A 14,432-nucleotide genomic window follows, 5' to 3' on the forward strand; every position below is an offset into this window, starting at 1 on the left:
TTTATTTTTTATTGTTTTCATTAGTCATCTTTGGTCTCTCAATCTCTTTTTGCATCGGTACTATTAATTTATTCACATTGTCTAATTACAACATTCTAGAATGATATCAACTTTAAAAATATATAAATAAAAAATAATTCTGTAAACAAAACTTAAAAAGTAATCGATCATATAGCCTAAAATTTATTTTCAGGAAAAAATTGTCCCTAGGGTGAGAACGGATATGCCGTAGCCATGTAGACCGGATCTGCTGCTGGTAACGGGTACCAAATTCTTTTTCCATAACGGATCCGCTTTCCACCGTAAGGTCGCTGTCTGACTGTGACAGCTGGATTGGCCAAGACAGCGACCTTACCTTGGCCGGTCGGATGGCAGTTCGACACGTTTCGATGTCACGTGCTTTTGATCCGCAACACGTGTGCTTCGGACAGCAGGAAGGCCACGCCATCGGCTCACGCGCGAGCCGAGGGGCGCGGCGCCGCTCGATTCGCGATGACGCGGCCCTCGGCTCCCCATCGTCTCTCTCCTCCTACGTTGCGGTCGCGTATCCTCGACAGGGCTCCCCCCACCCCACGAGTAGGGGCATTCTGGTCATTGCCCAATCTCCAGGCCACGGAACGCCGACAGGTAACAGGAGAAAGCTCTCCGTCCCCTTCTCCGTTCCTCTTCTTCTTCGCTGTTTAATTTAAATGGAATCTCGGCCTTGATGCTTTCATAGACTTCCTCTTTTTTGCGCGTTCTATTTTATTTTTATGATGATTTTTAGCTCTTCGGAAGCTCAAAGATTGCTTCTTTTTTTTTTTGTTCCTTTTTATCTGATATCTCATTGTCCCTCATGTCTCCTCTGCTCTTTTTTCGCGATTTATCTGTGTACTTTTTTCTTTAGAATTTGAATGCTATAGGAATCCACGTTTCGGGTTTCGAGTAGGTCGAAAAAAAGATCAAACCTTTGAGAGAAAAGGTAGCTTTTTGGTCGAAATTTGTGATACTTATCTGTTCTTTTGATCTACGGTTCGTTTGTTGATCCTCAAATGGAAGAAGAGGCAGCGGAGCGGGAGAGGGAGCTACCCTCGTCGGTTATCGACAGATTTCCGAGAGACTTGCTCCGCAGATTGGACGGAAACAGCTGCTTTGGCGAGCAGCTTGAGGTGCCAGGACGGGAGTCCGGCGAGGTCGAGCTCAACCTCGGCCTCTCCCTAGGCGGATGCTTCGGAACGGACTCGAAGGCCAAGAAGCTGGTTCGGTCGTCGTCCATCGCCGCCTTCTCCTCACCGCAGAGGGAGCACGAGTTCCCTGTAATGACCACGGCCCTCGTGAGGACGAACTCGTTGCCGGCTGAGACGGAGGAGGAGAGGAGGAAGCGGAAGGAGCTGCAGAGCCTGAAGAGGTTCGAGGCGAAGAGGAAGAGGTTGGAGAAGAGAAATTGCATCAAACCAGATGCTTCGAGATCAGATGAGGATGCGGATGGAAGGAAAAGCTTGATAACGCCAAATATGATCAATGGCCGCCTCAAGCCTCTGAAGGGGAAAGAATTCCGAGGAGTGTTCGGTGCTGCTACTCCTTCCGAGCTACTTGCATGGGCGGCAGGGTCTAAAAGCACGGCTGCATCACCGCCGGTAGATGTGACAGGGTGTTTGCCACCAATCCCACATGGCTCTGTTCGGGCCAGCGGCAGTTCCTACGGCGTGTTTGAATTCAAGAGGAAGACGCCAGCCCAAGGTACTGCATTCTTGTTGAGAATTTTGGTTAGATCATGAATGATATCTATTGAAAAAAATGCAAAAACTAAAAGTTTGAGTTCTTTTTTTTTTTTGGGGTTATGCTTATCAGTAGGTAGAATTGTATAAGCTAGTGATATTTTCTTTCTTGAGGTAGAAATGATTGGAGTTGGAGTATATCATGTATCCTCGACAGGCGAAGAACACTTTTCTGGTTTGATTTCCTGTAATGTTGCAAGAATGGTGCTGCTTAATTCGTGTGTTGTCAATGTTTCTTTTCCATCGATGTTGGGTAGTAAACATTTTCCAACGATGCGGGTCGCTGAGGCGGTGCCACAATAATTTATTTGTTGTAATTGTTACTGTAGATGTTATCCGTCTCGCTTTTTATAAGTTCAAAAGCATATTATAGTTCAAAGATACTTCAAATAGTGAGTAGCAAGGATAAGTTTTGCTTTTTGTCATAGACTCGCATGTCATTGTTTGAGGATATCTCAAATCATGAGAAGCAATGATGAGTTTCATCTTTGCATTGTAGATTCACCTCCGGTACTTCATTGTTAGCGACAATAGAATCATCAGCTGTATCACTTGTAGTATGATATTTGCGCTTTGTTAGGATGTTTCTTATAGTATTTTCCTTCCTTTTTCTGAAAAAATGTGGCTATATTATCATCTCTAACTATGCTTGTAGTCATTGAAGTTATTCAACTATTGTTACTGCTTAATCGTACCAGAAGAGTGAATATCAGTGTCTCTTAAAAAGACAGATAGAATTGGATTTGAAAGAATTAACACTGTTCTTTCAACTGTTTAGGTGTTTGTTCTTTATTTAATTACTTCTTCGAATAGTTTTGGAAGCAAAACAAGTCTTCACTTCATGTCAATGTTCCAGTTGTAGTTGCCAATATTCTAAACTTTCTTAGAAGTTAAGGAAGGTAAAAAGAAGAAGCTTATGACTCCTTTTTTTTTCTTTTTGGTTGCAGGGTTCGATCTGTCTCTTTTTATTCGTGACATAGATGATATGAAGAACGCCTCTTCAGCTCACACAGATTCTATTCATAATGCCACAAGTTCGACTTCTACTTTGGAAGTCAGGAAACCTATTACTGTTGTTGGAGAGGAAGACTCATTGAAGAACCTTGCAACTGATGGTGTGAATCGAGGGAGGAACATGGTGGGTGAGATGCCATGTGTTTCCACCAGGGGTGATGGTCCAAATGGGAGAAAGATCGAGGGATTCCTCTACAAATACAGGAAGGGAGAAGAGGTAAGGATAGTGTGTGTCTGCCATGGCACCTTCCTCACCCCGGCCGAGTTTGTCAAGCATGCTGGAGGTGGTGATGTTTCCCACCCTCTGAGGCACATCGTCGTCAATCCCTCTCCGTCCGCAACCTCATCTTAATATCTTTTCTTCACTTTTCTTCCATGGAAGAGTGCATTTCTCTTCGTCTCCTACTAGAGTTTGGGCCAGTTTTCTACTAAAGATGAATGAGAAATTGCACATGCACTTCATAGTTGTGATTCTCTTTTTTTCTCATCCTACCTTGCTTCTTAAGGTGATGAAGGTGTTTGCTACTGGGAGATTATGGATAATTACTTGGCCTTTGCGGCTCATCTATGAGTTCTACTCTCTCTTGGCTCGTTCTATTTTGCTCACCGGAGCTTGTCGTAATCATTTGGTTAGCATTAACTGAGATTTTGGAGCTGGGATGATCCAAGTAATACAAGTAATGCAGATTGCAAAGAGTACCACAAAGGAGTTCCTTAGCTGCGTCTCTAAATGCACAAAATTGATAGCTGGAGAAGAAGTTGCTGCAAATTGAATGTTGGTTTCTTCTTTCCTGCCTGACTGCCTCTGGCTTGTTTGATGCAATTTGGAGTATAATACTAAATCTTGATCCAACATTGATAATGGATTGGTATGGTAGTGACATATCGGATAACACATCGAATATTGATGGTATTGAATTTTATGGTTTGATATTGGCAATTGATCCGATGGTGATGTATCAGACTCATTTTCCATGGTAGAGGCGATAATGCTTAACACGAGCTAAATCTTCTTATGTGGTTGGGTTGACATTTCATTCACCAAGAATGGAGTGCTTGAAAGAGACTCTAAAAGCATTAATCTCATCGTATCATCGAGATTCCCAGAAAGAGTTCTAGTGGACGCAAGCTAAAGAGGCAGACGGTGAAAGTTCGCATCTACCAAATCCTTACTCTGAGATTTCTGTTTCCCAGAACAATAAGAATTCTGAATCACCACAGAAGAATCGATCAACATGCGACATAAATGAGTATCAACCATAATAACAGATGACTTTTCCTCCATGGAGATCGATGCAGCCTCAGTGGCCATGTTCAAGAAGCCAGGGTTGTTCTTGAGCAACTGTCAACGGCACAACCGAGAACATCACGGTAATCCCGGGAGATGATGAAGTGATCGTAGACCCTTCCATCGCTGCTCCTTTTGTACTCGAGTAGCAGCATCGAATGGTTGAAGGCTGTGAGCTTTACGAACCCGTAGTCATGGTCTTGATAGTAACTCCATCTCGCTCGGACCGTGGTGAAGTCAGCAAGGCTGGCACCTCCACCTCCGACAACTACATGTGTGGTTGCTTCGAAGGGGCCACTGTAATAGTTAGATCCGTTCCGTATGCAGGTGTTCTGCAACAGACAAGAACATGCTCTTGGTGTTCATCTGATAGAACTCGTAACCTATATTTGATGTCGAAGGACTGGTTGTAAGATGTGTACCTGATAGACTGGGCATGTTCTTTCATAGTTGTGTACATGTCCAAAAAAGGCAATGTCAACCTTGTACTTCTGCCAGAGTTCTTGAAGGCTTTCTCTTCCCATAGGCTCCTCAGATGTTCCTTCATCACCATAGAAATCGGCAGAAGAGTAACCAAGAACCCGGTGAGCAAGGAAGATCAACCATGGTTGTTTCTGTCTATCAACTGTTGACAAGCAATGTTCGATGAAGCTGTATTGCTCGGTTCCTGGTCTCCAGTCATGCTCAGTGTCAGCTATACAAAAGTGGAACATGCCATAATCGGTCGAATACCTGAAAACACAGTTAAAAGGCTTTTAGATTGCATCCTAGGAGACTCAGCGAGATAAAAACACGAGTTCAATATCAGCTATACAGAAGTGGAACATGCCATAATCGATCGAATGCCTGAAAACACAGTAAAAGACTTTTAGATTGCATCATAGGAGACTAAGGGAGATAAAAACACGAGTTCAATAATCTGCCTTGCTCAAATCAGCAAAAATAGTAGAAAAAACTAAATCCCCAACATAAGTAATTCATTTTATGCTTACTGATGCATACTGTTAGCTGGAGAACTTATGAGATGGCATATCTAAGTTAAGAACAATTAAGCTTTAGAATAGGATGGAAAATTAGAAAGGAATAGTGCATGCCACTGAGTAAGAAATCCAACATCAAGACCTTTCGACAAAAACTCGATTTTGTTATTTGATGTAGAACACCACACTTAAGTAAAGTGGATGGCAATTAATTCATACACAAATTCAAACCGTATGATGCAAACAATCGCTGTCATAAGGGAACAAAAATTAGTATATGTCTGCAGAGTGATACCAAAGCTTTGCTCTGTTTTCGGCAGGAACATAAAACATAGTTTCAGACAGTACACCACATTCTCCACCTGAATCTGTATTCTGATAGAATGATCCTGTCCCGGGCCAGTCCCGTTCATGGTTACCTCTGCAAGATGAGGATGAAACATTGTCATTTCCAGTTTTCATGGTGATACAAGTAACTTATAGAACTAACCTTCCAATCATATAAGGCAAAGCTGAAGCAATAGGTTCAATCTGTGAGGTAAATTGGTCCCACTGTGAGATATAACCATTTGCATAGCAGATATCACCAATGTGGAGAACTATGTCAATATTCTTTAGGTCCTTGATAAGCTGATAAGTAGTGTTAAGAGAGCCAGGCTGGAAGTTGTTGTACTCATTTGAACCATCAGCCTCAGCCTGGTAAAGAAAGCCAAAACAGAAAACCATCTTATGCCCAGGAAGTAGAGAGAAAAATTGCAAAGTTATAGCATGTGCTCCTATTCAAGCATCTTCTGCCACAGCTCAGATGAAAACTATGTTCTCTTATCGTGTAAGACGATTAATTGCATGAGAAAAGAGCCTTGAAAGGTCTTATTTGTAATAATATTTTTCAGTAACTTTTGCAAGCAGTGATGCATGGATATCTCAGTGCCAGTTTGGTATCATAATCATACTAGGAGAATTATTGTAATGAATTCTATATGGTATGTGCTAATAATGGGAAAACATGAACCATTACTAATTTCATAATCAGTTGGTATTTAGGATCTATGTTAGTTTGGCAAGTCTCATAGTCCCACATCGGGAAAAACAGGCTTGTTATCTTCTATTAGAACTATAAATAAGGGTCTGGGCTTTGAAGTCAAATATACCACAAATGGCACCACAAGAAAAACCTAAGTGTTTGCTTTGGGTTTAAGTCCACACTCAGTTAAATAGTTTGGGCTTATAGTTTGGATTTTTCTTTTTTAGTATTTTCGGGTGTTTTATGGCTTAGGAACATCTTCCTAAGGCATTTGTAATAGTCTCATTTTATAGTAGTGATTTGCTCCTCTTTCGTCCGTGGATATAGGTCAAGGTTAATTGACCGAATCACGTAAATCTGGTGTTCTAGGGAGCTGAGAACATGCCAGATGGTACGTCAAAGGAAGATCTTGCCATACGTGCCATCACTCACGTGATTGGTGCATGTGGGACAAGCTTAAAGCCTTGTATATTAAGAGGATAGTAGAGAATTCTACTTAAAGCAGAGTTTGTATATGCTTCGAATGATTGAAGGTACATCTATACTCTCACATCTTGATAAGTTTGATTCCTTGGTTATGGATTTGGAGAATATAGATGCAAAAATTGATGATGAGGATAAGGCCCTATTACTTTTGTGTTCTCTTCCCCAATCTTTTAAGCATTTCCGTGATACTATGATTTATGGAAAAGAAACAATTTCATATCAAGAAATTAAATCTGCACTAAAATCTAAAGAGCAGATAGACAGGGATATCACTGGGGAAAGTAGAGAGAATCAGGCTGAAGGTCTGGTTGTTAGGGGGAGAACAGATAAAAGGGAATTTGACAATAGTAGATCTAAATCTAGATCTAAATCCAGACATAGAAATTTGGAATGCAGATATTGTCATAAAATGAGACACATTAAGGTTGATTGCTTTAAATTGAAAAATAAATTAAAGCAAAAGGAAAAAATTGTTAAGAAAACTACTGAGTCTGCTGAAGCTAGTGTAGCAACTGATGAGAATGATGAAAATATTTTCTTTGCTACTGATGACAGGACGAGGTCTAAAAATGAATGGATTTTAGATTCGGGTTGTTCTTATCACATGTGTCCTAATAGAGATTTGTTTTCCATATATGAATCTTGTAATGGTGGAATTGTTTTGATGGGCAATAATGCAGCATGTGATGTTGTTGGTAGAGGAACAATCCGAATTAAAATGCATGATGGTATTGTGAGGACGCTCATTAATGTTAGACATGTTCCTGATTTAAAAAAGAATCTCATCTCTTTAGGCACCCTAGAGGTCCTTGGGTGTAAATACACAGCTGAAGGTGGAGTTATGAAAGTTTCTAGAAGTGCCCTTGTTGTTATGAAAGCTTGTAGGTCTGGTAGCTAATATATTTTGCAGGGAACTACTGTCACAGGCTCGGTTGCAGTCTCGTCATCATCATTGTCTGATTCTGACATCACCAAATTATGGCATATGCGTTTGGGTCATATGAGCGAAAAAGGTTTGAGCATATTGAGCAAAAGGGGTCTACTTTGCGGACAGAATACTGGGCCACTGGATTTTTGTGAACACTGCATTTTTGGAAAGCAGAAAAGAGTCAGCTTTAATTATCCGCCGGTTCACAAAACGAAAGGTACTCTTGACTATATTCATTCAGACCTTTGGGGTCCAGCTCATGTTCAGTCTAAGGGTGGTGCCAGGTATATGTTGACTTTCATTGACGATTATTCCAGAAAAATTTGGGTTTATTTTTTAAAGCATAAAAATGATGTTTTTCTAACATTTAAACAATGGAAGGCTTTGATTGAGAAGCAAACAGGTAAACAGATTAAGCGGCTTCGAACAGATAATGACATGAAATTTTGTGAACATGACTTTAATGAATTCTGCAAAAATGAAGGAATTGTTTGGCATCGCACTATTAGGATGACGCCTCAGCAAAATGGTGTGGCCGAACGTATGAACAGAACACTCTTGGAGAGAGCAAGGTGTATGATTTCAAATGCAGGGTTGACAAAGGACTTTTGGGCAGAGGCGATTAATATGGCCTGTTACGTTATCAACCGTGCTCCTTTTGCAGCACTTAACTTTAAAACTCCAGAGGAAGTTTGGTCATGTACTCCTGCTGATTACTCTGATTTAAAAATTTTTGGGTATCCAGCATATATGCATATAAATGAAGAAAAATTAGAACCTCGAGCGAAAAAGTGTATTTTCCTTGGGTATGCATCTGGGGTGAAAGGATACAGATTATGGTGTTCTGATCCCAAATCCCCAAAATTTGTAATCAGTAGAGATGTTACTTTTGATGAATTATCTATGTTATCTTCTAAAGAGGAATCTACTAGTTGTACAAATGATAGTACACAGAAGTAGGTGGAGCTTGAGATTGGTAGTTCTAATTCTTTTAAGTCGAACTCTTCTACTCAAAGAATACCAGTAGATGGTCCCGAGTCTACTGACGCAGATGATCCAGAGGAAGAGCAATATTCCATAGCCAAGGATAGACCACGGAGAAACATTCGACCACCACAAAGATATGCAAATTTGGTTGCATATGCTTTGTCTGTGAAGTTGGTGAGCCTACTTCCTACTCATATGTAGTTTCTTGTGATAATTCCGCTAAGTGGTTGATTGCGATGAATGAAGAAATGGAATCTCTTTATCAGAATAGAACTTGGGATCTTATGAAGCCGCTTTTGGGTAAGAAAATTGTTGGATGCAAATGAGATCTATTACTGAGGGAAAGGTCCTTGTTCAGAAAATTCATACGAAGGACAATTCTGTTGATATGCTTACGAAGCCTCTTCCGGTTTATAAGTTCAAGCAGTGCTTGGACTTAGTTGGTGTTCATTGTTGGTGATTGCCCATTGGGGCTTTTATGAAGAAGGTGGAGCAAGTTTTGTTGGGACATGCCAAGGTGGAGATTTGTTAGTTTGGCAAGTCCCATAGTCCCACATCGGGAAAATCGGGCTTGTTATCTCCTATTGGAACTATAAATAAGGGTCTGGGCTTTGAAGTCAAATACACCACAAGTGGCACCACAAGAAAAACCTAAGTGTTTGCTTTGGGTTTAAGTCCACACTCAGTTAAATAGTTTGGGCTTATAGTTTGGGTTTTTCTTGTTTAGTATTTTCAGGTGTTTTGTGGCCTAAGAACATCTTCCTAAGACATTTGTAATAGTCCCATTTTATAGTAGTGATTTGCTCCTCTTTCGTCCGTGGACGTAGGTCAAGGTTAATTGACCGAACCACATAAATCTGGTGTTCTTGTCGCTTTTATTCATTCCGCTTTATTGTCTTTGTTGGGTTGCCAAAATTACCCTTTGGTAAAATTCCTAGGGCTAGCTCTAACAATCTATAATCACAGAGTTCAATAAGTGCAAGTAACATTAGGATATACATCAAACATGATTCATATATATGCACAATATAGTCTAGTTAACACTATTTACCATAGATTTGTTACTTTATTTTCCAGTACATCAACTGACTCAGATCACATCAAATCTTCTTCTTACTATGTATTACTGTTGAACTCAAGATCTTCAAGGCAAAGGAGAAGCATATCCTGTGAGTAATACACTTGAAAAGCACAAGTGAAAGATAATCCAAAGATTATTATCAAAGCCAAATCAATTAAAGTCAGGAAGCAATATTACTTTGTAGTTTGTGGAACCTAGGTGCGAACTATCCAACTCAAATGTATGTTAAGCTGGTGGATATGAACACAAATCCATGTATTCTCAAGGTTTAATGACCACTAATCTATTTTTTAATGTTTTTGGTGAATTGATCATGTTATATATATATATATATATATATATATATATATATATATATATATATATATATATATATATATATATATATATATATATATATATATATATATATATATATATCTGAACATCTAAATATACTTCACATGTTTCTTTGGGTTAAACATATAATTTGGTAAGGACATGAATATGCTGCAGCTTCTGAGAAAAACAAAGTTCATTCCAAAAATAGGCTAAATACCATTGGTCTACATCACAAGTAGAGGAAAATAAACTGTCAACGACCAGCGATTGAGTCTAAATAATGTCTTTATTAAATGCACACCAAAACTAACCAAGATCATTACCTTTCCCATATCACCAAAAATGACAACCTGCTGTAAAGAATCTTGCCCAGGATATGGAGATGCTTTAAAGCTGTATGACCGGCTCCAAACATATGAATCATTGATCAATTTATGTCCCAATTTGTAAGTATACCTACAACGTAAAAGGTATGACTCATTAGAATACTTGTGGAAGAACCTCCCTCTGATAATAGATAAACAAATGATAAATGGACTGGAAACATTAAGATGAAACTATGATATTTACATTTTATTAGGCCATAAGTCCTTCAGAAAACTAGTGTGTATGAAACCAGGATCTCGCCAACCCACTGTCCGAGCAGGTGCACCTGTAAGTGCAACCAAGCAAATAATTGTAAATCTAACTTGCTCATGGGAGAAGGCAAATGCAGTCATAAACATATTAACCATAGAGCACATTATTACAAAATCTTTTTAAATGTTGTCTTACTTGAAAGGTCAAATCTACTCGCTTCTGACTATGATAGATCAAGTTTCTATTTCAAGAATGGAGATTTTCTGCTCATATTATATCTTATTGACAAGTCAAAGTAAATGCAACAAACTTTCCAAGCACAATCCTATATTGAGACTATAGATGGAATACAAACAAGTTATCTATAACAATGGGAAAATTAGACATGTTGCATCACATTTGACTAGCTTCAACAGATATTCAGCATAATAACCAAGACAAATGACTCTAGTCTGCAACCAACAGATCTACCCGAGGAATTTTGAAAACCTAAATATGTAAGAGGTTCTAGAGATGATAGCCAGCAGTCTTCTAGTTTTTCACTTGATCCCTAAAGAGATAAAGACGACCTTCCAGAGCAAAGGAAAAATTACAAACCACACATGCTGTTACGACTGAAAGTTAATGTCCCAGCTGGGGAGCGGACTTGAGAATCTCCTCGTGCACCCCATTCAACAAAAGGTTCTGCTTCATTAATTCCATATCCACTTGTCCATGTAACACTCATCTGAAAAATGAACATTTTGTCACACACCTTTTGAACATGAAATTCCAAGGAAGAATGTGTACAGAAAAGGAAAATGCAATGATGTCCAACAAGCTTGAAAGAAAGTATTGTCTTGAAATCCTATCAAGTATATCCCCTCAAAGAAAAAATATCCTATCAAGCATGCAGAGACTTGGAACTTTTCACTTCTGGTAGGTGTTTTAACTTAAAGAATATAAGCAGGGCATTATGGACGTATAACTTTTTTTCTGATGCAATATCACTTATCTATTCTCATTGCTTAAACATGATCTGCCATCAATGTCAACTAATAACAGGCATGACAAATCTGAAGCGAAAGTGGAAGTACTCTGCATGGTTTATATATATGCTACTGCGTATTGCAGAAATAAGAAAACAGTACAGAGTGATTAGTTATTCAGATCATAATTCAATAGAATCTAGGGAACTGTGGCCTCAATTTCAAGCAGAACTGTATATAGGCATCATTTAGCTACAGAAAGAAATGTAAGCAATACTTACTTCATTCCACAACTTTCCTTGAGCCAGCCTAGGGTACACTGGTGCTTTTGGATTTGCAAAAGTTACTTTTTTTGAGACAGCAACCAACTTTGGCTGTTGCAATGATAGAAAGTATGAAACCAACATTAGCTTATAGTAGTAATTAATAACTGGAAGTGAGAGGATAAGTCTTGTTTGTCAAAATCTATAAAATTGTCAGTCTGATTAGGTTAAAAATTATTTTCTTATATCTAATTTTTAAAAACAGGAAAAAAGAATCCTTACTCCCTACTCCCTAAGTGATGCAGGAAATCAACTAAAGCAGCAAATCATAGTAGGCACAAAATAAAGTAATCTTTAATAATTTGCATTACAAAAGATTCTTCCTAGCCAAATCTTCAGAAATAAAAGGCTCATCAAACTAAAGAAAAAAGCTTGCTTTCTGGCTATGAAGTTCCGATCTAAGAAATAATGAACCCAACAATACTCGATTTTGAGGCTGATGCTTTATTGAGAAACACAAATAAAATTCAGTCTCAACGTATACATTTGAGAGCCCTCCAGAAAATAGTGCAAAGGAGAAATCCTCTCTCTGATTGATTAGCTGAAGCTTCAATGATCCCTTTCCTGTATTGCGGTAGTCTGAGGTGGTATAATTCGCATATTGGTACTGCAAAACATGGATGAGTTGATGATTATATTCTACATCTATCTTACAGTTAAAGCATCAAAGTCTTGTATTTATTGTGTGACGAGAGAAAAACCTTGATAGGTGCAGTGCATAGCAGTGGAGGACTTTCTTTTGGATTTTCCGGCAGACAGATGGAAGAACTGAAACTCAAATGAGATATCAGCTAATTGTGAAGCAGCGCTACCAAATCATAAATCGTTGCATTTACTTAAAATAAGTCATCTTTGGAAATTGCTTTTGAACTATTGTGTTCGCCTAACATTTGTAGCCAAACAATTATTTTAACATCTAGGAATTCATATAACGAGTAAAAATTTTCTCAAAAAAGTTTTATCACTAGTACTATAAAACAAAAAAAATTTCCAATCAGAAACTTCCTTTAGTGTTTGTTCCTTTTGCATCATCCAGGAACATATTCACTAATACAAGTCCAAATTGATACATAAGATACTTGTACCTGAAACTTGCAGGAGAGAAAACTCCAATCCAATCGTCATTTGATGGACTTGGATAACTATACTGTAAAGTCACCCAGTCACTGTTTTGACCCTGCAATATATCACATATTCCATGAGATTGTGAAATTGGAAAATGTTCTACATTGGTTCCTTGATTGATAAAGTTATAACAGCTAGTGTTGTCAAAAACAATAGAAGCAGAAGTAATCTGTCTTTCCTAAGCTTATTATTACATATACAATCATGTTTGAATCAATTCAAGCATTCTTGTGAACACATGACTGTTGCTTGGCATAAGTAGGCCACAAAATGAAAACGAAAGAACCAGATGAGGCACAGCCAAAACAAACAGAGAAATTCATCCATATCAAAAAGATGGTTGTTCAGTTATTTACTTCATTCTTTGTATATTTCTATGCTATAAAAAAGCAGTTGCTTGAAAAAAGAAGAAAAACATTATTTCTGCTAAATGATATTCTATTTTTGCTGATTTTACCTTTTAACATGAAACAATCAGCCTTGAAATTGAAGCAGAAGCAACCATATGCATATCATATATGAGTAATATTAAGATTAAAGATTAAGCATCATAAGTGCATAGAATCATCCATATGCATATCATATATGAGTAATGTTAAGATTAAAGATGAAGCATCATAAGCGCATAGAATCATTGGAATTCATCACATGAATTCAAGAGTATCACCTTGTTGCTTTCGTGATTCAACCTAACAGCATCGGACAATACCTGCAATCCGAGAACACGAGGAGAGGCCTCGACGTAAGCCGAATCATGGAGGGCGAGAGTGGTCTTGTGTATCTCAATTCTCGAAAGGGGCTGCTCGCCGCTGGGCTTGCCCGCACCAGAGCTCAACAGGGTCACGAGGATCATCACCAACAGATTCAAGCTCCGGAGGCTCATCGCGCAACCCCAGCCTCGAAGCTCCCCAATGTAACACACGAGATCAAAAGCCCCTTCAAGAACTGAAGCTCCTTTGCTCAAGAAAAGGCGCAAAAAAGCAATCTTTAAGCATTAGCATCCTCGGAAGACATGCAAATTAAGCAAAACGAGATAGAAACCTCTGTAAAATCTTCAGCAGGAAGCGGAGCTCACCTGATGGTTGGGCGATCAACAGTAGCTTGTCTGGATCGTCAAGACAACATCTTTTTTGCAGCAGGAAGGATGAAAACGATCGGGGAACAAAAACACTGAGATTTTTTAGTGGTGATTGACGAGAATGGAATCGAATCGTCGCATCTTGGAGCATATATATATATATATATATATATATATAATTTAATTAACATTTGTTGTTAATTATTTGGATATTTTAGATGGTTATATATGCCATTTCATTAACATTAGTTAGCATTGTTACAATTAGCCATGATTATTCCATTTTTTTCTCAGATGAATTAAAATTTAGAGTAATAATATATCAAAAATTATAAGGATAAATGCAATATTTTGTTGGATTTATTTATAAATCCAACAAAATAAGATCTTTTGATGAGTTATTGTGTATGGGGCCATGATTTGCAAGACAGCTAAATGTGAAGTATGTGCAAGTGGATATGCTTATGCTTTCAAGAAACTACATGATATTCTT

At 38.4% G+C, this 14,432-nt stretch overlaps 2 protein-coding genes across 3 annotated transcripts; one reads left to right on the forward strand and one right to left on the reverse strand.

Moving 5' to 3' along the window:
- The first annotated feature begins 358 nt into the window (after positions 1–358).
- On the forward strand, positions 359–3,335 carry LOC135625256 (ninja-family protein 2-like). Its single transcript, XM_065129789.1, has 3 exons — positions 359–627; positions 1,039–1,719; positions 2,705–3,335. Exons 1-3 carry the CDS (start codon positions 369–371, stop codon positions 3,121–3,123), a joined length of 1,359 nt encoding a protein of 452 aa, XP_064985861.1. The 5' UTR covers positions 359–368; the 3' UTR covers positions 3,124–3,335.
- Positions 3,336–3,824: 489 nt separating this feature from the next.
- On the reverse strand, positions 3,825–14,068 carry LOC103978414 (probable inactive purple acid phosphatase 1). 2 transcript variants are annotated; one of them, XM_009394195.3, is made up of 13 exons: positions 13,937–14,068; positions 13,571–13,815; positions 12,822–12,913; positions 12,438–12,504; positions 12,221–12,343; positions 11,695–11,787; positions 11,043–11,172; positions 10,437–10,518; positions 10,190–10,322; positions 5,530–5,735; positions 5,335–5,460; positions 4,482–4,791; positions 3,825–4,391 (listed from the first exon to the last, which is right to left on the reverse strand). In XM_009394195.3, exons 2-13 carry the CDS (start codon positions 13,742–13,744, stop codon positions 4,086–4,088), a joined length of 1,842 nt encoding a protein of 613 aa, XP_009392470.2. In that variant the 5' UTR covers positions 13,745–13,815; positions 13,937–14,068; the 3' UTR covers positions 3,825–4,085. The 2 variants fall into 2 exon arrangements, with proteins under 2 accessions (XP_009392470.2, XP_064985849.1); XM_065129777.1 differs by having other exon boundaries at positions 3,836–4,391; positions 13,571–13,806; positions 13,937–14,051.
- Between the last annotated feature and the right edge of the window lie 364 nt (positions 14,069–14,432).

This window comes from Musa acuminata, chromosome BXJ1-3 (assembly GCF_036884655.1).
Source record: "Musa acuminata AAA Group cultivar baxijiao chromosome BXJ1-3, Cavendish_Baxijiao_AAA, whole genome shotgun sequence".
Classification (NCBI taxonomy): Eukaryota; Viridiplantae; Streptophyta; class Magnoliopsida; order Zingiberales; family Musaceae; genus Musa; species Musa acuminata.

Coding starts and splice junctions, on each gene's coding strand:
- LOC135625256 (XM_065129789.1), top strand. CDS start 369: ATGGCAGTTCGACACGTTTCGATGTCACGTGCTTTTGATCCGCAACAC. Junction 628..1,038: donor AGGCCACGGAACGCCGACAG/GTAACAGGAGAA, acceptor CTCAAATGGAAG/AAGAGGCAGCGGAGCGGGAG. Junction 1,720..2,704: donor GAGGAAGACGCCAGCCCAAG/GTACTGCATTCT, acceptor TTTTGGTTGCAG/GGTTCGATCTGTCTCTTTTT.
- LOC103978414 (XM_009394195.3), bottom strand. CDS start 13,744: ATGAGCCTCCGGAGCTTGAATCTGTTGGTGATGATCCTCGTGACCCTG. Junction 11,173..11,694: donor AAGGAAAGTTGTGGAATGAA/GTAAGTATTGCT, acceptor TTCATTTTTCAG/ATGAGTGTTACATGGACAAG. Junction 4,792..5,334: donor GAAAACAGAGCAAAGCTTTG/GTATCACTCTGC, acceptor CTGTGTTTTCAG/GTATTCGACCGATTATGGCA.